The 24,296-nt window shown below is 50.8% G+C and overlaps 7 protein-coding genes across 11 annotated transcripts; 3 read left to right on the forward strand and 4 right to left on the reverse strand.

Annotated features, from left to right (window-relative positions):
- Positions 1 to 2,054: 2,054 nt before the first annotated feature.
- On the reverse strand, positions 2,055 to 3,176 carry LOC117579129 (TM2 domain-containing protein CG10795). The gene is made up of 2 exons (XM_034264871.1): positions 2,707 to 3,176; positions 2,055 to 2,643 (listed from the first exon to the last, which is right to left on the reverse strand). Exons 1-2 carry the CDS (start codon positions 2,967 to 2,969, stop codon positions 2,367 to 2,369), a joined length of 540 nt encoding a protein of 179 aa, XP_034120762.1. The 5' UTR covers positions 2,970 to 3,176; the 3' UTR covers positions 2,055 to 2,366.
- A 132-nt stretch (positions 3,177 to 3,308) lies between these two features.
- Positions 3,309 to 5,008, reverse strand: LOC117579080 (selenocysteine-specific elongation factor). The gene is made up of 2 exons (XM_034264792.1): positions 4,690 to 5,008; positions 3,309 to 4,628 (listed from the first exon to the last, which is right to left on the reverse strand). The coding sequence occupies exons 1-2, from the start codon at positions 4,943 to 4,945 to the stop codon at positions 3,349 to 3,351; spliced, it is 1,536 nt and encodes a 511-aa protein (XP_034120683.1). The 5' UTR covers positions 4,946 to 5,008; the 3' UTR covers positions 3,309 to 3,348.
- A 441-nt stretch (positions 5,009 to 5,449) lies between these two features.
- On the forward strand, positions 5,450 to 8,236 carry LOC117579061 (probable peroxisomal acyl-coenzyme A oxidase 1). Its single transcript, XM_034264768.1, has 9 exons — positions 5,450 to 5,659; positions 5,764 to 5,926; positions 5,989 to 6,281; positions 6,343 to 6,748; positions 6,805 to 7,311; positions 7,371 to 7,476; positions 7,538 to 7,693; positions 7,764 to 8,067; positions 8,133 to 8,236. The coding sequence occupies exons 1-8, from the start codon at positions 5,524 to 5,526 to the stop codon at positions 8,022 to 8,024; spliced, it is 2,028 nt and encodes a 675-aa protein (XP_034120659.1). The 5' UTR covers positions 5,450 to 5,523; the 3' UTR covers positions 8,025 to 8,067; positions 8,133 to 8,236.
- LOC117579093 lies at positions 8,207 to 9,896 on the reverse strand. The gene is made up of 5 exons (XM_034264815.1): positions 9,714 to 9,896; positions 9,460 to 9,651; positions 9,263 to 9,401; positions 8,976 to 9,201; positions 8,207 to 8,915 (listed from the first exon to the last, which is right to left on the reverse strand). Exons 1-5 carry the CDS (start codon positions 9,867 to 9,869, stop codon positions 8,303 to 8,305), a joined length of 1,326 nt encoding a protein of 441 aa, XP_034120706.1. The 5' UTR covers positions 9,870 to 9,896; the 3' UTR covers positions 8,207 to 8,302.
- A 577-nt stretch (positions 9,897 to 10,473) lies between these two features.
- On the forward strand, positions 10,474 to 13,383 carry LOC117579053 (probable peroxisomal acyl-coenzyme A oxidase 1). The gene is made up of 8 exons (XM_034264756.1): positions 10,474 to 10,712; positions 11,049 to 11,211; positions 11,274 to 11,566; positions 11,637 to 12,042; positions 12,095 to 12,601; positions 12,667 to 12,772; positions 12,829 to 12,984; positions 13,044 to 13,383. The coding sequence occupies exons 1-8, from the start codon at positions 10,571 to 10,573 to the stop codon at positions 13,302 to 13,304; spliced, it is 2,034 nt and encodes a 677-aa protein (XP_034120647.1). The 5' UTR covers positions 10,474 to 10,570; the 3' UTR covers positions 13,305 to 13,383.
- A 32-nt stretch (positions 13,384 to 13,415) lies between these two features.
- Positions 13,416 to 13,987, forward strand: LOC117579138. The gene is made up of 3 exons (XM_034264882.1): positions 13,416 to 13,620; positions 13,677 to 13,789; positions 13,926 to 13,987. The coding sequence occupies exons 1-3, from the start codon at positions 13,452 to 13,454 to the stop codon at positions 13,968 to 13,970; spliced, it is 327 nt and encodes a 108-aa protein (XP_034120773.1). The 5' UTR covers positions 13,416 to 13,451; the 3' UTR covers positions 13,971 to 13,987.
- Positions 13,913 to 22,163, reverse strand: LOC117578974 (flocculation protein FLO11). 5 transcript variants are annotated; one of them, XM_034264708.1, is made up of 5 exons: positions 21,531 to 22,162; positions 17,256 to 17,513; positions 14,954 to 16,694; positions 14,652 to 14,908; positions 13,913 to 14,595 (listed from the first exon to the last, which is right to left on the reverse strand). In XM_034264708.1, the coding sequence occupies exons 1-5, from the start codon at positions 21,637 to 21,639 to the stop codon at positions 14,174 to 14,176; spliced, it is 2,787 nt and encodes a 928-aa protein (XP_034120599.1). In that variant the 5' UTR covers positions 21,640 to 22,162; the 3' UTR covers positions 13,913 to 14,173. The 5 variants fall into 5 exon arrangements, with proteins under 5 accessions (XP_034120599.1, XP_034120598.1, XP_034120603.1 ...); XM_034264707.1 differs by having other exon boundaries at positions 14,652 to 16,694; positions 21,531 to 22,163; XM_034264712.1 differs by having other exon boundaries at positions 14,652 to 15,359; positions 21,531 to 22,161.
- Positions 22,164 to 24,296: the final 2,133 nt, after the last annotated feature.

A 24,296-nucleotide genomic window follows, 5' to 3' on the forward strand; every position in this document is an offset into this window, starting at 1 on the left:
GAGAGGACCAACCAAAAGCGACGTCAACGATCGACGGACGTCGGTGTGGCTCAGCCAGGTGGGAACCGTGACGCAGTATGTGATTTACTTGAAAATTAAATAATTGCGTTTCATTAAATGCTATTTGCATAGTGCCTCCCACCTCCACCCCCCCGTGGGGCAACGTGCAAAGCAATTTGGCATAAACGTCATTGGGTCGAGTGGTGGCGGATGGAGCGGATGGAGCGGATGGAGCGGATGGGTGGGTGGGTGTCTGGAAATACTCGTAGCGTAGAGTAGTAAGCCAGAGGAGACTCCCTGGCCGCCCTACAATTTTCCACGCCACTTGAGCGTAATTAAGCGTTGAGCTCCTAAGCGCTCAACAAATAAGCAAAACCGTCTACAGCCTCAGTCCCCAGTCTCCCGAGTCTCATATCTCCCCGCAGATGGGATTTACTTTGGGAATACTCCGAACGCAAGTACGTACGTTAGGAGTATATTTATGGAACAGTTTCCGCAGCGCATCGATGCTATTTTGATATGGGCAAATATTTGCAATTGGCCATTATTTGCACTCGGGCCCATTCGCATGACTCGATTTCGGTTTCAGTCGCGACTATTGGCTTAGCAATTTGTGGGTCTATTTTTGGCCAGAGCAGTCGATGGCAGGTGTTGATAAAGCCAGGCCGAATCGCGACCAGCCAGAGAGTCAACACGGAGGTCTGGCCCCTGGGCGCTGGGAGCTCTGGGCATTTTCCAGAAGGTTACCACGCGCGCGACACTGGCCAACTGGCAAGTGGGAGCGCGCACAAACAAGCTGCTCGAATTTCCCTAATGGCCAGAGTTCATTTGCCCCAAACAGAATGCCGCCTGCTGCAAAACAGTGGCAGATATTGATACCCGCCCGAAGCAGCACTCGAGGACGATTGGAGGACTGAAGGAGGAGGAGTAGCTGGAACAACAACTGATGTCTGATGTCTGATGTCTGATGCCTGATGTCGGCGGAGTCAGAGTCAGAGTCAGTGTCAGACAAAGATCAAGTGCTGCTCCTGTGCCGTCTCCTCTTTCGCTGTTTACACAGGCGGCACGGCTCTCACACTGTAATTATGTGGTGGATCCATAGACCAGCCCCAGGCCCAGGCCCAGGCCCAGCCACATTGGCATTGCCATTGCCATTCCGTAGCTACAGTCCCCTCCCATTCACATTAACAACATATTGTCAAGTTGGCTAATTGAAAGGCCAAGCCACATGTCCATATAACAATAAAGGGGGCGTTGTATGCTGGATGGTGTATGGTGGATGTTGGATGGAGGGCGTGGTTGTGGCCGGGTCAGTGCATTGCCAATTTGACAGGGCCAATTCGACGGAGGAGGAGGAGAAGGCAGAGAAATTGAGTATTATTTACCGTTGGCCCTGTCAACACACCTAACAAGGCGGCGTACGCGCCATTTGTTGGCCAGAGCCACAGTTGAGTGCAGACTGGCCAGTGGCCCCCAAACTGTGCGTACAGTTTGCATTGAACTGTGATGGTGGTATTTCCTTTTGGATTTTGCATTTGCATTTGCATTTCGGTGCACTCATCCAATTCGAGATAAAACTCAACTTGATCTCAATTGAAACCATAATTAAATCGCATCGAATTACACGCCCGACCCGACTCTGGAGAGAGCGTGGATTTGGGCGTGGAAGCGTGTTTTTGGGGGCCATGCAATTAAATCGAACAAGTCGCCGGCTGATGCGTTGCCGCAGATTATTTCGGAAATGCCAATCAGATGAAAGGGCCAGCAGCAGCAGCAGCCATATGCCGTAGTGTGTGTGTGAATTGTCGATTACCCGCCTTCTGTCTGAGCATTTCGCCAGTGAGTCAACCGGCGGCGTCGTGCCGCTGACCAATCTCTGTCACGCTGAAAATGTTCAAGTGATCAAAGTACAAGTGTGGCCAATTATTTTGTCTGGTGGCCAAGAAGTGTGTGTTCTTGGCTCGCTGATGTCCGACCGACGCAATCCGAAGCAATTTCGCTGGGAAGAGACAGGGGGGAATGGAGCGTTCTTGTAAAATGAAAGCCTGGCAAAATAAGTTTAAAATCGTTATTTATATTGGCAAACAATTTGTCTATGTGGCTCCAGCAGTTACAAACGTGTGTGGAGTTGTATATGCATATATATATATATCCATGTACAGAGGTAACTAAGACTAAATAATGCAACTTAGGCTACGAAAGGGACAGAGGGTGGCAACAATCTTTACACTTATCACTAGGGTACGTCGTCGTAATGCACTAATCTCAGTTTTAGCAGTCGTTGCTTAGTGTCATAAGCCGAATTTAAGGTATAACAATGACTTAACGTGATCTACTGTACACCAGGCGTTGTGCTTTCTTAACCATCACCAGTCATCGCGCGGCAGCCGGTACGTTGAGTTGTCGCTGCGCACTATGTGAATGCCGGCCCCGTAGTAGGGTATGACGTAGGCGGATCCGTCTGCGGGCCCCACCACCTGCAGGGCGATGAGGACTATGTCGATCAGCTGGCCGAGGAACATGCCGCCCAGCGTACAGAACTTGAGCAGGCCGATGCCCGGATATCCCAGGTAAAAGCGGTCCACTCCGAACATCCCGAGGAACACTGACAGCAGTAGTGTGGTGTCCAAATGGTAGCCATTCCTGTGAAGCAAAAGAGACGTATGTTAGTAATGGATATACGACAAGTCACGGCGCTGCACTAACGTCCACTTGCAGGGCACTTCCCGCGTGAAGGTCGCGTTGCCCGTTTCCGTGCAGTTGATTTCGTTGGCGGCGATGCACCACACCCTCGCCCGGCTCTCCTTGGTGCAGCCGCGCAGTTGCTGGGTCTTGGGATCGATTTGATTCTTGGCAGGATCGGGACACATGAACTGGCCCATCATCTGCAGCTCGTTGCAGTCGACATTTACTTGGTCTGATTTCGTAGTGAAGAAGAGCAGGAGCAGCGGGACAGCGCGCCAGTACATTTGTGGCTTTGGCTGAGTTTGGCGTGTGGCTTCGTTGGTCTGGTCCTTGGTGGAGGTGTTCTTGGTTTGGCCGTCTTGCTGGTTCCGGTTGCAGTTTTCGCTTTGACACGATTCGTTTTGTTTCGATGTTATGTTGGATTTTGTTGGGCAGGCAGGCACCAGTGTTGTTGTTTGGACTCATTGGCATTTAGGATTAGAGTGTGACCCTGCACTCGTGAGCGGCAAGTTGCGTGCAGACGAATGCGAAAATGTGCTGTTGCGCGCACATCTACTTTACAGTGTGCTGTTATGCGCAAAGTAGTTATTTCGAAATGACTTCTTTTTTTTTTCATTATCGTTATGTTCAATCCTCCACAAATTGCGCATAAATGTATTTTTATCATTGAAACAGACCCGCCTGTTTATTGAAAATATACTTCTTGCACTTCAGCAGCACCTGCACGTCCCTGACCTTCTCAATCGTCGAATCGGAGAGAGCATCGCGGAACACAATGCAGACCTTGGAGCTCTGACCGAATGTCCGCTCTATGCAGCCCCTCTCTCCGGTGGACAGCTCAACCCACTTTCCCACGTACATGTCCCGGTTGGCCTCCTTCTTGAACAGGTTCTGGACAATCACCTCATTCGCGCTGACCACCCTCTGGATGCTCGCCAGTTTCTGCTTCCTCCTGAAGACGCGTAGCTGGGGCAGCACCTCTTGGGCGTAGTTTGTGTTCTGTGTCTGCCAGGAGATGTTGCCCCAGAAGGCCAGACGGCAGCTGTTGCTGTGTGCGTCCATGTCCAGCTTGGAGGCAATCACAGTCGTGCCCAGAGTGGTCAGGACAGGGCTCTCGAACTGCAGGAGGGCAAAGACGACACCGGACGCCGGCAGTCCCGCTGGCAGCAGCTCCTCCACATACTCATACTCCCTGCTGATGTCGAAGTCCGACGGTTGGGCTTCCGTGTCCTGGAACAGGGTGACATTGGCCATCACGGTGTCATGGCCCACGCTGATGTGGAGCTTGCTTTTAGACTTGATGTCGTGCTTGTAGTAGCGGATCGGCCTCAGCTGCAGGCAGACGGCGAACACGGGCTTCAGGTAGCCCGGCTGGGCTATCACACCGCGCTCCAGCAGCTTGGCATTGAACTGGGTGACACAGAGGCCGATGCGATCACCCATGGAGGCGCTGGTCACGTTCTCGCGGAACATCTGCATGGACTTCACCTTCCGCTTCTCCCCCAGCGCCGGCAGCTCCACTGTATCGTTGACCCGCACGCTCCCCTGGATCAGTGTGCCGGTGCAGACTGTGCCTTGGCCCTTGATGCCGAAGCAGTGATCCACGTACATCAGGAGCGGAGCACTCGCATTCCGCTGCGGCTCAAAATATGCATCGCTCAGTCCGGCACGCAACTCGGGAATGTTGGTTCGCTCCAGGGCAGACACTGCATACATGGGAACTTCGCTGCCGAAACTTGTGGCCGCCAGAGTCTTGACAAGGCGCGCCCGCAGCTTCTCCAGCTTGGCTTCCCTCTGATCGTCCGCAAAGGCGTCGATTTTGTTGATGACCACAATGAGCTTCTTCCGCAGCAGCTCCCCAATGACGAGGCACTCTGCTGTCTGCGTCTGAATACCCTTCTGGGAATCCACCACGAGCAGCATTAGGTCGATGATCTGGGCACCTGCAGAGGAGCATTTAATTACCCTAAGGGATCAAATCATGGATGGGAGACGCTCTCCTACCTCCTATGATGGTGCGTATGAGACTCGCATGGCCCGGGCAGTCGACGAACGTGAACTGTAGCTTATCAGCCGCTCGATCCGGTGCCTCCACGAGCAGTCCGCTGAAGCCCAAGTCCAAAGTGATTCCTCGCTCCGCGGACTGGGGATTCTTGTCGAAGGCTGCTGTGCTGGAGACGGAGCTCAGAGCTCTTGCCAATGTGGTCTTTCCGCTGTCCACGTGCCCGAGCAGGCCAATATTAAAGTTTCTCACTGGCATTTTTCACCGGCTGACGAACAACATTATAAACAAAGTGCCATAGGGGCGGGAGAGTGTCGATAACAGCAACATGTGACATAACAGGGGTACTCCTGTTTACATTAAATTAACACAGCATTGCTTGCACTCGCTGCTATGTTAACACCTGATTTCATATTGCACAAATTATTTTAACATTATTGCTTGCATGGAAGTAAGTCTATGTAAGTTAACATAACAGCTGACTGTTGGACAACATTAGAAGAAAAACATTAAATTCTCTTATCTTGAACAATTATACGAGGTCGCGTTAACAATGCTGATAGGCTTAAGTGGCAAGTGTAGATTTGCAAGACATCTTTTGTGCCTACTTTTGTATGCGAACACACACATGTACATGTACATGTACATGCACATACGATCATATATATATACACACATTCATTTACAAGTCCGCGATATGAAAAGTCGAAAGAGCAAACGTGCAAAGTTTGTGGCTGGCTTCTCTTAATAAAAGTGAAAACGATGGTGGGCCCTCAGTTTGCCGGAGCAAGTAGCAGGAGCAGCAACAAGTGGAGATCGCATTCACACAAAGGAAAATGGCACCCTCAGTGATCCCAACTACCGTTAATCCGGATATCCAGAAGGAGCGCAATGCGGCCAGCTTCAGCAGTGATGAGTTCGCGGCCTGGTGGTCAGGGGGCGAGGAGAAGCTAAAGTTCAACCGAGACGTGCGTACGTAAACAAACTCGAACCGTTTGCTAATCTTACGGTGCCAACAACTCGATTACCTTGGCATGAAAATCATGCTGACTGTGCTGTTCTGGTTTGGTTTGCAGGCGAATACCTGCAGAAGGATATGGATGTGGAGGAGGTGCGGCAGATTCACAACAAGTCGCATGAGGAGATCTACGAGCTCTCCAGCAAATCGGCCATTGCTGCGGCCAGGAAGCTGCAGCGCCTGCAAAAGGAGCGCAATCCTGGGGGAAACGACTACTGGCCGTGAGTGGATCTGCCGGAATGTACCCTACTGATAATAACAACTTGGCTTTTGTCCGCTTCAGTGCATTGTACGATAATCAGGTCATGTGGGGCCTGGTGCCGGGTGGCAATCCCTTCGGCGTGATGTACGTGATGCTGGTGAAGGCGCTGCAGGCTCAGTGCACCCCCGAGCAGTACGAGGAGTTCGGCAAGCGCATAGAGAACTTTGAGGTCTGCGGAACGTACGCCCAGACAGAGCTGGGACATGGCACGTACCTTCGCGGACTGGAGACACGTGCTGATTTCGATCCGAAGACGGACGAGTTTGTGCTCAACACTCCCAAGATATCCTCCTACAAATGGTGGCCAGGAGGCTGTAAGTGCAATTGGACCTTTAGTTTTCCCCTCGAGATGTAACCTACAAAACCTTCTTCCAGTGGGCCACAGCTCCAACCACTGCATGGTGATGGCCCAGCTGTACGTTGACAACAAACCCAAGGGCCCACATATGTTCTACGTACAGGTACGCGACGAGGAGACGCACGAGCCCCTGCCCGGCATCCACATCGGCGACATTGGCAAGAAAATGGGCTTCATTGGCGTGAACAATGGGTTCCTGGGCCTGAAGAACGTCCGCATTCCCCGCACCCGCATGCTGATGCGCCATGCGCAGGTCAATGCCGACGGCAGCTACGTCAGCAGTCCCTCGAATGTCCTCACCTACTTTGCCATGGTGCGCACGCGCTGTGTGATTGCCTGGAACAACGCTGTCATGCTGGCGATTGCCGCTACCATCGCCACTCGCTACTCGGCCGTGCGCCGTCAGAGTCCCATCAATCCCAAGTGAGACCCATGCACCTCTGCAGCTCAACGTTAAATTAATTTGGTCACTGTTTCAGGGAGCCAGAGCCACAGATTATGGACCACGTGACGCAGCAGATGAAGCTGTTCCCGGAGATAGCGACCAGCGTGGCCTACCGGCTGGCCAGTGCGCATCTCTGGAATCTGTACGACATTACCTTGGGCGACATATCGAATGGCAGGTACGAGCGTCTCCCGGAGCTGCACTCTCTGTCCTGTGCCCTGAAGGTGAACTGCTCCTCTGACTCGACCATTGGCGTGGAGAGGCTGAGACTGGCCTGCGGCGGACATGGCTATCTCAGCTCCTCCAACATGGGCAATGTCTACGTTAATGCCACGGCTGCCTGCACCTATGAGGGCGAGAACACGGTGCTGCTCCTGCAGATTGGCCGCTTTCTGATGAAGTCGTGGCGAGCGGCATTGAGTGGAGCTCCGCTGGCGCCGACCGTCAGGTACTTGGCTGAGGTCCAGAAGAAACCCGAATTTGGCTCGTGGACCGGCACCTGGGATAACATGGTACAGGCCATGCAGTTTGCTGCTGCTAAGTAAGTGGCGCCCCCCATTTCACTTGATTGCCCTTCCCTGACAATCACTTTACTTGCAGGAAGACAGCCTTGGCTTTCAAGAGCCTCTCCAGTCGTCTGTCCAGAGGCGAGACCGAGGAGACAGCGGCCAACCACACGGGAATCGAGCTCACTCAGGCAGCAGAGGTAAGTTTGCTTACATAGTTTGGACTTTGGCCCGCTCTAATCTTGATATGTTTTCTCACAGCTGCACGGCCGCGCCTTTGTGTTCTCCTCATTTACCGATGAGGTCACTGGTCCCAACGCAAGGACTCGTTCAGCGGCGTTGAACCAAGTCCTGGAGAACCTTCTGGAACTGTACCTGGTCAAGGAGTCGCTTAATCACATGGCCAACTTGCTTAGAGTAAGTTGACCCAAACAGAATGTTTGCTTGCGCACCACACCGTATTTGAACGATTGATTTACTTTTGCAGTTCATCAACTTGACGGACACGGATCTGACCAGGCTGCAGGACCGCCTGGAGACGGTGTTGACCAAGCTCCGTCCCGATGCTGTGGCCATTGTGGATGGCTTTGACTTCAGCGACGTGCAGCTTAACTCCACGCTGGGCTCCTTCGACGGCAATGCCTACGAGCGAATTTTCGATGCGGCCATGAAGAATCCCATGAACCAGAAGTCGGTGCCAAAGTCCTTCCATGAGCACCTTAAGCCCTTCATGAAGTCCAATATCTAGTGTCAGTGCAATGTGTATATGCGTGTGCATATGCCTCTAACAAGTGGGTGATTGTTTGATCAAAATCTTATATTTATTATACTATTTCTGTTTTGCTTACTTATCCAGTATCCGTATCGACCAGATTTAGTTTATCTTGCCATTGCGCCTGTATGTCTCTCGTGATTTAAAGCAAATGCAAATTATGTACCATAAATTTATTATCACATTAAGTACAAGTTTTACTTGTAGTAACAGGTGTTTACCTTAGTTTTTAGTATTCCTTTGGTTCTTTTGTGCTAAAACTGGTCTTTGGCCTTGGAGATGAAGCTCTCCATCTCTTTCAATGAACCCAACACTGATGCCAATCCAGAGGGTGCTGCATGTGCATCAAGGTCGTAAATCGGCGAGTGGATCAAGTTTTCTTTTGCAACTGCAACTGGAGGTTCGGTGGCAGCGAGATCCATCATGTTTAAAGTGTCAACAGAAAACTTTGGCTTAAAGATGGATGCTTCACATTCGGCGGCACGTTCAAGCCAGGATCGTCTCTCCTCTTGATTTGTATTTCTATCTTTTCTACTTTCTACTAAAAGAGCATTTTCTGCTGTTACTGGGAGATTTAATGCAGGATCTACGATTTCCTTCTTGACGTTTTGTACTTTAACAACGGGAGGTTCCTCCTGCTCCAAGTTTGCTTCTGTATCTGGGCGATTATTTATATTTTGCGCATTTACAACAGAAGGCTCCTGCTTTACGTGGGCTGCTGCTTCTGCCTCATGTAAAGGAATAAAATCGCCAACGATCTCCTCTTGGGTGCTTTGGGACTCTTTGAACTCGAGTTTTCCTTGGGCACGACGTCGTAGCACCTTACGTTCAATATGATCTTTGTTGCTCTCCATTGCTTTGCGCTTCCTGCATTAAAAATTTCGAATGAATTTATTCCAAATCGAGTTATATCCGTAGAAAACTAACCTGTTACGTGGACTTAGTTTTTGAGTCGGTTTCGAAGAATGAGAGGCTGGGCTGCGTGTTGGATCCGACACTTTCGATGCTTCGGTCTTCCCATGGAAATGTGCTATGGAAGAATCTTTAATGTCCAATGCTTCCGTCAGTTGACGATAGTTAGCCGAGTATGCCAGCGTCTGTTCGTTCATTACATTGAAAGCCTCCAAATCAAACAACTTGGTGGCGACCGTTCCTGTTAGAAGACAAAAGGCAACTGTTGCACACAATCTTGTATCATCCGGCAGGCCACATACCTCTGCGCAGCTGGGCGCCCTCGATGCGATACTGCTTCAGCTCCTCATCCTTTGCTTGCAGCTGCTTGGTCAGCGCAAAGACCTGTTCCCGCATTTTGCTGGCGCACGAAATGGAGTCCAGGAAAACCTTGCGATAAAACTGCAATACAATAGCGATAATCAGTATTGGTGTGGACTCCATCTGGACAGTAACGAACCGAGGCTCTTTCCATGTGTGTCAGGTGCCACTCCCACTTGAGTGGCATGTTGTTCAGCAGTTTATATTTAAGTTTCAGAACGCATCCGGCACCCTCCTGGTTTGCTTCGCTCAGCGAAGTATGTGTGGGATCGCCACTGACCAGAACCACGCGTACATCATCTTCTGGGAATTTCACTCGGGCGTTCAGTGTCTGCAAAACATAAATATTAGCTCCGAATGTGTGTGCATTGTTTGCTGGCCGTCAGAACTTACCTTCAAGCGCTTCGTGAAATCGTTCGGGGCCAATGACTCTGTGTAGCTTTGCTCGCGCTCTTGGTCGAGACACTGCAGCTGGAAGCCAGTGTCTGGGCCAGTGGCCACAAAGTTCATAACAAACTTTTTTCCATTTATTTCTATTAGTTTAAGCATTTCTTCTTGTCAGTTGTGCGACCGCGGCATTATAGATGAAATATACCGACAGACCCTCGGAAATATACCCAAATATTCAGACAGACGCATTTTCAAAATATACTCTAAATATACTGTAAATCTTAACTCATTTTCCTCGATTTTGATGTTCTAATTGATATTACTAGCTAGTTAAGAGTGTGAGTGCTAAAACAATCATTTTCTCCGATTTAGCAATCGATTCTCCACAAGATTGGCTAGTTTTTACAATTTCCTTTTGTTGGAATGTTTACAAATTAAGTGACGAAATTTGCAGGAAACTTAACAGATGTTTTAGGTTTTAACAGCGAGATGTAAGCGAGCAGTATGTTAATTTGGTTATGTTATGTTATCTGCAACAGCGCTATGCTAAAAGTTAACGGCTGTCAAGCTTTTCTGGTAATTTCTCGAAAGGCTGTTCTACATGCTTTTTACACGATCGTATCGCGGCAGCCGATCGGCTCGCTCTCTCTGTTTTTTCTGTGCTTGCTCTCTCCTCAAATTGCACTTTGCCCCCCCTAAAGCTTCGAAATTCGAGACCCACGAGCAACTTTCGCTCAGAAATAGTCCGTACGATCTAGTACTTTGGTGGGGCTCACAGCTGTTGAAACATTCCGCTCTTTCGTTTTTTGTTAGTGCTGTTACTGTTGTTAGTTGTTATTAAACTTGTAAACGAACCAATAATGTCGCACATCAAGAACCTTATACCAAAAACGGTCAATCCCGACTTGGTGAAGGAGCGCACGGGCGCCGAGTTTAATGTGGAGGAGTTTGCCGCCTGGTGGCACGGCGGCCAGGAGAAGCTAAACACCAAACGCGAAATCGGTAGGTCAATTGGTACCGTACGAACGTCTGTGGAGGGCTACGTGATAGCTGGCCGTCTTCAATGGCCAATTGCAGCGAAAGAAAAAGATTCAGGGTCGGGTCCAAAGAGTTCGTCTAATTACCGGCAAAGTCCAAGAGATTTATACATTGTTAGGCGTGTGAACTACCAATATTGCTACAAATATCTATGCCAGATAATGATAGCAGCCAAGTTGGCTCTGTTGATAAGCGGCCACAGACAGTTTGCTTATCACAATTGGTGCTGGGGCTCATCCACGCCCCCAGAGCGATAGAGCGAGCGATAACTAAAGGCAATTTGTTTATATTTCTCGACAGAACGGGCAATCTTTAGCGATCTGGAGGATGGCTATGGGCTGAATCATGAGTACATGTCGCACGAGGATGTCTACAACTCGAGCGTTGAGAAAGTGGCAAAGGCCGCAGTGAAGCTGAAGGCTCTCCAGAACAAGATCAACCCAGGAGGCAACGACATTTGGCCGTAAGTATCAGCCGCTCAAGCTGCAAAGCGTTTCCTCTAATCCTCTAATCTCGGCCTAACAGCGGCTTGCTGTACAATGTGCAGAGCCACGGGCTTTTTCCCTCCAACCATCCACTGGCCACGCACATCACCATGTTCGTGGATGTGATCAAAGGTCAGGGCACGCCGGAGCAGGTCGAGAAGTGGGGCAAGGCGGCCGAGAACTGCAACATCATCGGCACCTACGCCCAGACGGAGCTGGCCCATGGCACGAATGTGCGCGGAATAGCCACGCGGGCGGACTTTGACCCCAAGACGGACGAGTTTGTCCTGCAGACGCCCAATCTGGAGGCCTACAAGTGGTGGCCTGGCGGCTGTAAGTACTGCACGTAGATAACCATGAAGCGTTCACTAATCTGAGAGGTCTTTCCCTTCCCCTCTGCCAGTGGGACATACTGCGAATCATGCCATGGTGGTAGCCCAGCTGTACATTGCCGATGTCCATCACGGCGTGCAAATGTTCATTGTGCCGGTGAGGGATGCGGAGACCCACATGGCGCTGCCCGGCGTGGACATTGGCGAGGTTGGCAAGAAGCTGGGCATGGTGGCTGTCAACCAGGGCTTCTTGGGGCTGGACAATGTCCGCATTCCCCGCACCAATATGCTGATGAAGTTCGCCAAAGTGGAGAGGGACGGCACCTTCAAGGCCAGCCCCGCCTCGAGGGTCAACTATCTGACAATGGTCTACACCCGCTGTCTGATTGTCAACCTGACATCCACTCTGCTGCTGGAGGCTGCCACCATTGCCACCCGATACTCGGCCGTTCGCCGCCAGAGTCCCATAGAGCCCAAGTAAGTGCTCAGAGACGTTCTTCATCCTCCTGTTAATCCCGTCCCCTTGCAGCCAGCCCGAGCCACAGATCATTGATCACGTCACGCAGCGTCTGAAGCTGTTCCCGGAGATAGCCAACGGCATGGCCTACCACCTGGCCGCGGAGCACATGTGGGAGATCTACGCCCAGACGGTGCAGGAGGCCAACAGTGGCAAGTTCGACCGACTGCCCGACATGCACATCCTCTCGTGTGCCCTCAAGGTGCTCTGCACGACAGACGGCTGTGCGGGCATTGAACGGCTTCGCCTGTCCACTGGGGGCCATGGCTACCTGACGGCTGCCAACATGAGCAACATCTACGGCAACGCCGTGGCAGCCTACACCTACGAGGGCGAGAACACGGTGCTGCTGCTGCAAATTGGACGTGCGCTGGTCAAGGCCTGGGCTGCCTTTGTGGAGAAGAAACCCGTCTCGGCCTCCTACGGCTACTTTGCGAGTTCCATGCAGCTGAAGCAGTTCCCCAAGTGGGACAACTCCTGGCAGTGCATCATCCAGGCCCTGCAATATGCGGCCGCTCAGTGAGTTTGAGATTGCCTAGAGATCCGCTAATCAATAGTTCAACCAATCTCTCTTCTCTCCGCAGCAAGACTCGCATTGCATTCGAGAATCTAGCAGAGCGCATGGCCAGTGGCCAGTCGCAGGGCGTGGCGGCCAATAACACTGGCATTGAGCTGGCACGTGCCGCAGAGGTGGGTTCAGCCTCTTATTGAAGTTATCTTTCAACTAATTTCCACTTGTATTGCAGCTGCATGGCCGTCAGTTTGTTTGCCAAACATTCCTCGAGCAAGTGACAGGTGCCAAGGCCCAAAAGCGATCGGCGGCTCTCAACAAGGTTTTGGAGAACGTGCTGGAACTCTTCCTCGTGCAGACGCTGCTCAATAACATGAACGATGTGCTGAGAGTAGGTTACATGGTGTGTAATGATGGCAGAGATCAACTAATTCAAATCTCCAATCCCAGTTTATCAGCCTCACCGATGCAGACCTCAAGTCGCTGCAGAAACGCTTGGAGGTGGCTCTGGACAACTTTCGTCCCAATGCAGTGGCCGTATGCGACGGCTTCGGCTTCCACGATCGCGTACTCAACTCGGTGCTGGGCAGCTATGACGGCAATGTCTATCCCCGACTCTTTGACTCGGCCAAGCGCAGCAGCATGAACCAAAAGCCGGTCCAGAAATCCTTTGAGACCTACCTCAAGCCATTGATGAAGGCCAATCTGTAAATTGTTTCGCGCCAAGTGATGCCTATATCTTTGATCTATTTCGTTTATCGATCTAATATAAATATGAGTAACTCTGTAATGAAGCCAGTCATACGTCAAGCACCAAATTCATAATTCATCATCATCATCATCATCGCAGTTGCCAAAATGTGCGAGGAATGCGAGTGTTCCACCTGCATGAATGACAAGCAGTGCTGCTGGTTCTTTGCAGGATGGAACATAGCCACGTCCTTCATGTGCACGATACTACTACTTGCATCTGTGCAAATTCACAAATACAATTCCTGGATGAAGGATGGCAGTGCTCATGGCAGTGGTGAGATTTGTTCAGCAAGTAAAAAGTAAATATCCACAAATCCACTTCCCTTACAGAGTTTCTCATTCTGAATAGTTGCGAAGCTAAATTGGCTTTCTGGTCAGTCATCCTTGCTGCCAGCCTAATACACCTTATGTCTGGGAGTCTTCTAGTCATTGGATTGTCCAAGGTGAGTATTCGCTGCAGTGCATAGCCATTGTCTCTACGCTGACTCTGCAGCATATCCGAGGTTGTTCTTGTTTGAGTCTTCTAATTGGAGTCTTCGTACTCCCCTGCCAATTCTCTCTTCTTGTTCGTTTCGATAGTCGACTGGCGATTTATTATTAAAGGAGCGTTTCACATTCGTTTAAGCTAGTGCTTATGCCACATGGAAACTGGAAAACACTCGGGAGGTTCGCATAGATTGTTGCTACAAAAGGTGTCGGGGCGGGGGGGGTTATGTTAATAGTTGCCTCAACGACAACTTACTAAGCTTTAACATAAGTACACGTACTTAGATTATAAATAATTTAAAGTGTTTTTGCCGGGATATGTGACCCTTTGGCCCACTGTCCTACTGGCCGCCAGCACGCTGCACATTGTCGAAGGGGACCAGCACGCCGGGAGGGCCTCCGAACCTGGACTGGCCAGGGCTGGCCACTTGACTATGCTGCTGCTGTGTCTGCTGTGTCTGCTGTGCCTGCTGGAAGGGTCTTGGCTCTGCCTGAGCAGAAAGAACACCGACGGGTGCCCCGAAGCCGCCGGTGTAGCGGCCCGGATTGACGGTGGGACGAGCTCTGTTGGCCTTGAGCGTGTTGCTAAATTCGTGCTGGCTGCCGGCCACGTAGATGCTGCCATTGCTGTCCTGACTGTTGGCTGCGGGATTGGTGTTGGCGCCGGAGCCGAAAGTGCCTGCAGCCTGGGGACGCAGCAGACCCGCAGGGGCTCCAAATCCTCCCGTGTACTTGCCCGTGTTGCTGGGGGGCGTCGACGTATCTGCAGAAGATTCAATCAGACGGAGATCTCTCGGAGGCATGGAAAGGCGTACTCACCCTTGCGCTGGCCACTGATCGGGGTGCTGATCACCTTTCCCTCGTCGCTCTTCTTGTACCCCACCTTCTTGGTGACGCCGTCCGTAGAGCTGCCGCCATTGAAGGGCGGGAACTGGTCCTCGCTGGCAGCCTTGGGAGCCTGGGTGGGTGCGGGGACGGGGACGGGGACGGAGGACTGAATGCCCTGGGGATCAAAGCGTGCTGCAAAATTGGTGACAGAGTTTGTAGTAGGATTTGGTGGGACGGAGCTGCTGGTGCTGCTGTAGGCGAAGGCCGTGGAGGTGGCGGTGGCGGTGGCGGACTCGTCGCTGGGCTTGTCAGCTGGCGGCACCAGTACCAGCGGTGGCTCTGGGCTCTCGTTGGAGCTGCTCTCGATGCCCTGGACGTTGCCTGGAAGCGGAAGCGTGACTTTGGATGGAAAAGCGGAGGAGACGGAGGCCGCAGCAGGTGCTGCTCTGGTCGGGAGTGGGGCGGGCGGGGAGCGTGGGGTTGCGGCTGATGCCGCCTCAAAGCCCTGGGGCCTAAAGTCATTGGGTTTACTACCTCCCGCCGGCTGCGTCGCGGCTGGCTCCTTGAAGTTGTCCGGATTGTAGGGCACTCCTGGACCCACATCGGGATAGTCAAAGTCCCTCAGCCAGGCCGGCACTGTGGACGAGTCAAAGGGGTTTTCCTCCGCTGCCGCAGGCGTGCTTGCCCCATCCAGGAGATCTGTATGGTGGGTGGTGGTTGGGATCAGTTTCGGTTTCTGTGGCTGCTGTGTCGTGTGCGGTTTCTGTGGTGGTTGTGTTGTGCTGTGCGTTGTGGGTATGGAGGGTGCTTTGGTGGTTCGCAGCGTGCTCGACCGCCGAGTGGGCGTGGTCGTCGTTGTTTTTGGGGCTCTGGTGGTGCTGCTGCTGGTGGGGCTGCCTGTGGTGGTGGGCAGTGGTGGAGGCCGCGCCGTTGGTGGCGGCGTCAACTGAATGTTGTTGAGATCCACGAACGGCTCGTACGGCGGCTCCAGATCCTCGGCCAGCGTGTGATTGTACTGGTCATTGTCCGTGGGCACAATGAAGGTGACGGCCACGTCCAGATCCGGATCCGTGACTTCCTGCAGCCACGGTGGCAGTGTGTACGCGTACTCCTCATTGTTGTCCAGCCTGTAGAAGGTTGATGGATCCAATGGGGTGGTGCTGCGCGGCGTTGGCTGCACCGTGGTCGTGCGCCTAGTCGTTGTGACTGGTCTCCGTGTGGTGGTTGTTCTCCTGGTTGTGCTGGTTGTTGTCGTGGTCGTTGTTGCCTCTGTTGTTGGGGGTTGAGTGGTGCTGGTGCTCCTTGTCCTTGGCGTTGTGGTCGTGCTTCTGGTGGTGCTATAGTGCGCCGAGCCGCGCTGACGATTGGGGAACCTGCCACCCGCATTGCTCGGCGTCGTGCTGCCCACATGCGCATTGGTGCCATGAGCTTCCGGTCCATCCCGCTGCAGCGGCACCACCGACACCTGGCCCTGCGTCTGTTGGGGCACAGGTGCGGCCGGGGTCAGGGCAGCTCCGCTGCTCAGGCTCAGGCCAATGTTGTGGCTGGTGGGATCCTCCACGCCCTGCACGTACCTCGTCGGCTGCTGCTCGGTGATTATCAGTGGCTCTGGGGTCGTGGCAGGATCCGTGAGATGCGGCGGCAGCAGATCCCAGGCGATGACACTCAGGGGCGCTGCATTCGGTGCGGGAGTCCACGGCACTGGGCCACCAATATCGGGATCCTGACGCTGCAGCTCTCGGATATACTCGGGCAGTGTTCCACTGGCCACCAGCAGCTCCTGGACGCTCTCCTCTTGCTGTTGCTGCTGCTGCTGCTGAATCGGCACCAGCTGTGCCTGCTCCACCTCCACATCCGTGGTGACAGTCGTCGTTGTGGGGGATGGGCTATGCTTTGGAGGTGTTAGTGATGTGGCTGGTATTGGTGCTGGTGCGGATGCAGATGCAGATGCAGATGCAGACACTGGGTCTGGTGCGAATGAGTTCGGACCGGTGCTCGTGTCCGAGGGCGGGGCCAGGCCCACTGCGATGGCATCTAGTTGGGAAGGATTCGTATTTGAGTAATTCACATCTGACAGTGGTCTGGATCCGTGCCTTAGATTCGAAGAGTGTGAAGGGCAGGGACAGAGATTGAGACTGGGACTGGCAATGGGAGGGGAGCTTCGACTTGCAGGGGATGCTGAGCCTATCTGTGTGATGGGTGAGTTCGGGCCAAAGGGATTCAGACGGAGCAGGGTGAAGGTGGGCGCAGAATGACGGGGACTGGGCGGGGCAATGGCATATTGGGTGGAAGTGGAAGTGGAAGTGGAAGTGGAGTTGGCTTCTGGTGAGTCCCGCTTGACGAGCTTTCCCGCACTGTCGTCTGTTAATGTGGTTAGTGGATCTACGTGAGTGGTGCTAATGGTTGTGGGTGTGGGTGAGTGGGTGCGGGTGCGGGTGCGGGTGCGGGTGCTATTGCTTGTGAGTGGTGCAACAAAGGCATTTGTGTCTGGTGTTGCTGTCAGTGTTGCGGTCCCTGCTGCACCGCTGGTCGCTGCTGCTCGCGCGGTTCTGGCCTTTGCTGCTCGGGCTGCCGCTGCAGCTGTTGTCAACTCACCAATGTGGGGCGGGAGCAGATCATCTGCCGGCTGTCGGATCTCCGTGATGCCGGACGCGTAGGTGGGTATCTCGAACTGGAGGCCCTGGGCGCTGACCACCTTGCGCCCGTCGGGAGTGTCGATGGGGCGCAGGCCTGCAATGGGATTGCCGTAGCTGTCGACGGACCTCTGTCCGCCTACCTCGGCCCCATTGAATGCCTCCGCCGTCTGCGCCAGTGGCGGCTGCAGCTCTAAGGCGAATGGCGATGGCCGTACATCTGCGGGAGGAGAAGGTTGCTGGGTTCAGTTCACTCTCTTGCAAAACTCTTCCGAGCCACCTCTTCACAGAGAGTTTGAAAGATGTTAGAAGCAGATGCAGATGCAAAAGCAAAAGCAGTAGAGGACAGAGTACGGAGTACGGAGTACAGAGACGAGGACTATGGGGTGGCTGATGGTGGTTTCTGGGGTGACAGATGAGTCGGCTGCGGGCGGCTCTTTGCCAATTTGCCTGCCACTTGCCGCTTTGCCGCTGATTGATTGACATTGACTGAGATGGGCCATACATTTGGATGGATGTCTCCTTTGAATGGGTGCTTCTGTTGTTGCTGTTGTGGCTGCTGTGAAGGTGTTTGCCATGCAATGTGGCTGCTGTTAGTTGCACAAAGGTCTGCCACCAAATAAAATTCAATTTTAAAAGTTAGTCACTCTAGACATGTGTGTGTGTGTGTGTGTGTGTGTGTGGGTGGAAGGTGTGGATGCAATGTGCTGGTGCGATTGTGTGGCTGCGACCACAATGTCCATCAAGTTCGTTGCCTAAGTCTTTGGTTTGCCACAGAAAGGAAAGCCCTAATAGTAAACTTATAAACTAATAAGCTTGTGATTTTCCGACTCATCTGCTGAGAAATCAGAACCCACACGAACCGCGCTGCACATACATACAGTCGCCTTGCCATTAGCATATGTGGCAGGCACTGCCTCATTGTTCTGCCCTCCATGGAAGTGTGGGAAACCATGTGACAGGCGGCACAGGCGGGACAAATTCAATGGCCAAATTAATTGTTAATCATTGCCGTACTGTGTTGTGTTGTGTTGGAGACTGTGTTACACCGCGCTGCGCTCGTGCCGAGTGCGAATAATTAATAACAATTTACGTGGAGGCTTTGCCAAAGTTCTCCCAGCTCAGCTCAGCTCAGCTCAGCTCCGCTCACAGCGAAGTGGCGATCCGATCTGCGATTTCTGATTTCTCGATTCCTGTTTACATCGGCATAGCTGAATAATATTTTAATAAGTCACTCCCTCCCTCCCTCTGCCATCCTCCGCTCTCTATAGCTAGGGGGGAATTCTGGAAATGCGGTTTCTGGTCAGAACTCGTCTGTGAGTAAGCCTCAAACTGAATGCCAAATCATGATGGGCGCTCCATTCATTCGAGTTGCTTAGTCTTTGGCACTGTTGGCCAGTTAGTTCCGGCTACTAAACATATGTGCATATTATATACACATTTTATACACCCACAAATCCTCGTACAATGCGATTGTGATTTGCATTCGAGGTGGGGTTGGGCTCTATCTGGATTCTGGCTTATCTGTGCTGCAAACCCTGAACTTTCCTCCCATTCGGAACCCATCTCGCACTCATAAATATGAATGCCTGAAGACCTGATGAAGATGCAAGCATCCACCATTACTCATTGCGGCACAAAGTGTGTTTTTGGTAATTGAAATTCCCTCCCAGCCACACTTCCGCCTGAGACCAGGCCTCAAGTTCAGGCCAATTAATTTTGCTTGTCTCCATCGTCATCTCCATCTCCATCTCCACCGACAACTCCATCTTCGTCTCCCGCTTACTCTCCGTTTATGTTTATGTTTATTCAATTTAATTTTAATTGATTGACAGCTTCACGACATCTGCACCCCCACAAGCCCATAAAGACAATGGGATTGCTGCTTGGAAATATCTACTCGTATTTTGCACTTGCCAATTGTACCTACAACTGTACAGTTTTGTACGTCTGTCTGTCCCCATGTCGATGATGCCGTTGGATGTTTCTTTCTTTCTTTTGGTTTGTTTTGGATGTACATATTTTTTGACAAGTTTCTGTGTTTAGTCAACCTTCGGCAGAAATCACACAATCAGCAAAAAATTGTAATGGATTTTGATTAATCTTCGCTTTGCATCATCCTCTCTCAGAGGGCCTTGAGTTATCGACTTATTGGGCTGCCAGCCCCCGCACACTCGACGCAACTCGATGCGAAAAATGTGTCAAAAGTCATCAAAATCAATCCCAAGACACAAAGCGAGTGTGTAAGTAATACCTTGTTTTTCAAATCAAATCAGACGCAAAGCGCGTGCTTATTGCACTTGAAACGTTTGCCATGATCGGGGAGCGGGAATGGGATAAATTATTGCGAAAAAGAAACCAGATCGCATGGAAATGTCAGCGGGAAGAAAATAGAGACTCTCCCATAAAGTCGCAGACATAAATATTTATTGGAATAAAACGAAACGGTTCTAGATGTCGCTGATTGGCAGTGTCGGTTGCTCTTTTGAAGAATTTGAAGATACTACTCCGTACTCGAGTGCGCGGATCGGTCTGCTGTGGCAATCGATTGCAAAACGAAATGTGATTTTCAATGACGAAATCAAGTTACTGCCGCTCTAGCGAGGTCCATAGTAAGTATGCACATATCTTCATCTGTATCTATATCTGGTTGATATCCCATTGTGATTTAATTACGATAAGCTCAAGTCGAGCCATTAATCATAAAAAGCGAAAATGAAGCACGATTCACCGCAGGATGGGGGACAGGCCGTGCGAACTTGCTAATTATCACGTACGGGTCCATTCATTACGATAAGTCCATTGATTGCCAAAATTCGACTTCTACCACAGACAAAGTATCGCATGAACAACCATAGAAATCCATTAGAGAAATACTCTGAGCATTAGATGATGATGCCCAAAGATTTATGGTTTCAGTGTCTGGGTTTCAGTCTGGTTATTATCCAATTAGTTGCCTCGAGCATATCCCTATAACTATTCCAACCTGTCCTTTTCTGGTCTACCGTTCATAGATGCTTCTTCTTTATCTGTGTTTTTTTTGTTTTGTTTTTTTTCAAGCTTCCCATTTGTGGCCCCATGACCTAAAAAAGAGACCCATCAACGGCGGATTGAAGCTGGTGTAAACAACTCTGTTAACAAATCGTCTTCTCGAAAGCGTCGCTAAATTTATAGACCTCTGGGGCCTGGGCCCCTACTCAGGGTGGCTGGAGAATGGGAAGCAGCAGCTCGTCCCAGAGGTCGAATGTGGCCCTCCAGCGAACATTGTCCCTGCCTGAGGCGAGGCGAGGAGGAGGAAGATCGACAACGACTTAGTGGAAGCCTTGCCAGTCACGTTATCTGTCGCGTCGCTTGGTGTCGCTTGCATAACATCTGCTGTTGCTGCTGCTGTTGCTGATGTTTCTGAAGCTTTATTTTTCTTGGATACACACAGCCATCAACATCAACATCAACATCAGCATCAGCACTGCTCAAATTTCAGTTTTGGGATGGCATCGCCTTTGGGATGGAACTCGATGCCGTCTGTGTTTTTGTTTGTTTTTGCAGCGGCTACTTGATTTCGCTTGGCTCAGGGGACCCGTAATGATGTGCATCTAATTTTCTCGGAACACCAAACAGTTTGTTTATCAAAGAAAAACAGATTAAAATGAAGTGGCATTTTCCACGCATTTGAGGAGCGAAGGCAAAGTGCAGGTGGACTCCACCAAGGCAGGAATAATAGGAGCTAGAGGAGAAGACTTGTCCTCCCCTCAATTTGGGCCATGAGCATGATTGAAGGTCAAGCGATGCGATACGTAAGTGGTGTGCATGGATGAATGTGATTTGGGTGAGAGTGGGAGCTAAAGTTCAAAGAGCAACACAAAGTGCAAGGGACAGTAGGGATGGTAGGGGGTGGGGTAAACACATAAAATTAGTAACACTTGGAGGCCGAAGGTAGCTTGGATTTCTGCCATAAACAATCCATAATCCATCCAAGCTTCCCTCGAATAAGTATAGATTACAGTAAACACACATATAAACAGTTAGACATGCGCAGACATAGAGTAGACAAAAAGCGAAAAAGATGCGCAAGAGACACACACAAAGAGGGAGAGAAAGAGATTACAAGCGAATATCGGATTCGCATATCCGTGCAAATTGAATGCGATGCCGACAACGCAATCGTAACTCTATATCTACATACGATAATGCTATGTTTTTCTTTGCTAGGTTTTGCTATTTTTATGTTTTTTTATACCAGGCCTTCCAACGGCTGCGTGGACGCTGAGGAGCAGCAGCATCAGCATAACGGTAATGCTGGCAGAGCTGCCGCCGCAACGGTGTGATTTGTTCATTTCGTTTTGCATTTTCGTGGGTGGGGTAGGAGTTACAGTTGCTCGCTGATTTATTTTTGTTTTCTTTGTCACGCAATTAACAATTTAGAATTGGGCATTGCCCAAATACAGAGTCGAAATCCGCGAACGAGTTCGAATAATTATCGCGTAGGAGCAGAATAACAATGATCGGAGCCGGAGACGCGGCGGCGATGACAAAATCTGAGGCAACTGCAAACGCAAACGCAAGCCGGCGACAGCGTGTGCACAAGAGTATTGCCAAATACAAATAATATGTAATATTCCAGACTCTTCTCCCTATTATTCACATCAAATTCAATCAAACTGCGACACGATATCACGAATCCCCAAGACGCTCGTCCGACAATGCAACTGCCAGCGAATTGACTCCTCAATCGAGAGTTTGAGCGATCGAGAGTGAGAGTGCGAGTGCGAGTGCGAGAGAGAGCGAACGGAGATTAAAACAGGTGCGCGGTGCGATCGAGCGAGACACGTCCGCTGCTCACGAGTTCTGCGGTTTCAATAAACTTGGCAGCGGGTCGGAGCTTGGCTTGGAGCATGGCTCTGCTTCTGGCTGTGGCTGTGGCTGTGGCGTTGGCAGTGGCAGCGGCAGCGGCAGCAGCTTCCAGGGAATATATGTATGTACATATGTATGTGTTGTACATAAGCAAGGGAAATGCTGGAAATGTGGGCTGCTTTTACTGCTTTGTTTACTGCTTGACACTGTCCAAGGTTTTTCACTCCCTTTGGAGGGGGTATAGCAAAGTCAAACTCGGGAAACTTTAATTAGAATCGGTTCATAGTATAATTTAGTTGCATCATCGATTGCTTGGATACCCAAAGATACTTTCTTGCCATATGTCCAGTCGCATTTCCATTGTCTGGTGCAACCGGAAAGCAGTGTGAAATTATCGATGTAATTGCTTACTTTTTTTTTTCATACACTCATACACTGCCCACACACTTACACAATGACGTATTGCCAATGACGTTCAAGGTCAGCAGCGCCGCCCCATCTGCCCTGATCTGAACTGATCCGACCCGATGCACAGCCTCTCCATCCATTATTCAGGCAACATATTCGCTTAGCATTCCGCCCGAACATTTCCAAAGTCAAGCGACTTCCAGATAGACACAAGCTTAGCATAAGACTGTAAAATTAGCAGCTGTGTGGCCGAAACTTTGCCCACTCTCTCTACAGAAATCTGTTAGATTGAGGAACTTTGCAGCTTTTTCGGAATACCCCATGGGAGGGAAGAGTATTTAAATGGAAACACACGCACTCAAAATGCAAATGGAAATTGAAAGCGAATGTGTTTGGTTTTGTTTTAATTTTGAGTTGACAGGTTTGGCTTGATTTTCGTCAAATATTATGCTAACAATGCATAATTTATGCGAACCATTTATCACAGATCCGACAGATCCTGTTCTCGCAGCGACTGCGTCAGAGTCTGGACACTGCTCACTCGACAACCAGCCTCTGAGAACAAAGTTGACACAAAACGTTGACATTCGCAACCTGCTGGGGCGGGTCGCGCGCTGCATTGAAATTTTGGCCAGACTTTGGGTTGACAGATCAATGAAGATGAGTCGATCTCCCGGAGTCAGTGATCGATGAACTTTTGTCATTTAAGCGTGTTCAGCGATTAACACGATCATTGATTAGATCATCGGCTTGCGATACCTCGTAGAGGCGAACTTGTGAAGAATGTTTTTGTATGCATGTCGTAGAGGTGACGACCATCCTTGAATGATGACCCATCCAACGTCTATGGTCTTCAGCAAATAATGCGCTAATTACCCTGAAATCCTATTGAAAGCCAACCCGTAACCATATCTGTTTGATGTCTCTGGAATGTAATTACGTTTTGGGCCCAAGCAAAAGCCATCAAACGAAATTATGTCAGCTTATTGGTTCCGCATTTAGGCATTTTCCCCGGCATTTGGCTTTGGACGATCAAAGAGTCAGCTTCCTTGCCTGATGATGGGTCGGTTCGGTCTCTTCTCTGGCCGGCCGTATAAGTGTCGTGCACGGGTGTAGGCCAAGGGGGGATTGCAGTACTCACACCCCTCCCTTGAAGCGCCCCTGTGCCCATAGCATCTGCGATGTCCATGATTGCTTGTTTGGCTTTGGCATCATCATCGGGAATCATGGCTATTATTACTGCTACAATTACAGCAAAGATATTGCCAAATGGGCCGTATCCCGCCCAATGGCGAACAGTAGCTTTGGGCTTTTGTTGGTTGCGGCGCCCGCCGCCGCCGACAATAAATCAAAACGCTTAGAGACGGACAAAGGCGCCGGAGCTGAGACAAAGCCCATCAATGGTCCCCGACCCGGTACTCAGCGGCGTCAAAGAAGTAATCAAAATTGTATTACGAAAACAAACGTTTTTATAAAATTCGTTTCGTTTCTTTGGCCCACAACAATGGGAATGGTAGGGCCTGTTCGGGCTCTAGCGCTGGCTCTAGCTCCCTCTGTCGCTGCGAAAACTGCAAAGTCAGCGACAGATAAACCACAGCAGCAGCAGCAACAACAGCACCAAAAGGCAACACCAAAAACAACAACTGAAAAAGCTGGAAAAGCATTCACGCTATATATTATTTACTTTAATAGAGTATCTCCGTTGGGAAATGACACCCAGAGTGGGGTCTGCGCCTGCGTAACC

The sequence above is a fragment of the Drosophila guanche genome, unplaced genomic scaffold (genome assembly GCF_900245975.1).
Source record: "Drosophila guanche unplaced genomic scaffold, DGUA_6, whole genome shotgun sequence".
NCBI lineage: Eukaryota > Metazoa > Arthropoda > Insecta > Diptera > Drosophilidae > Drosophila > Drosophila guanche.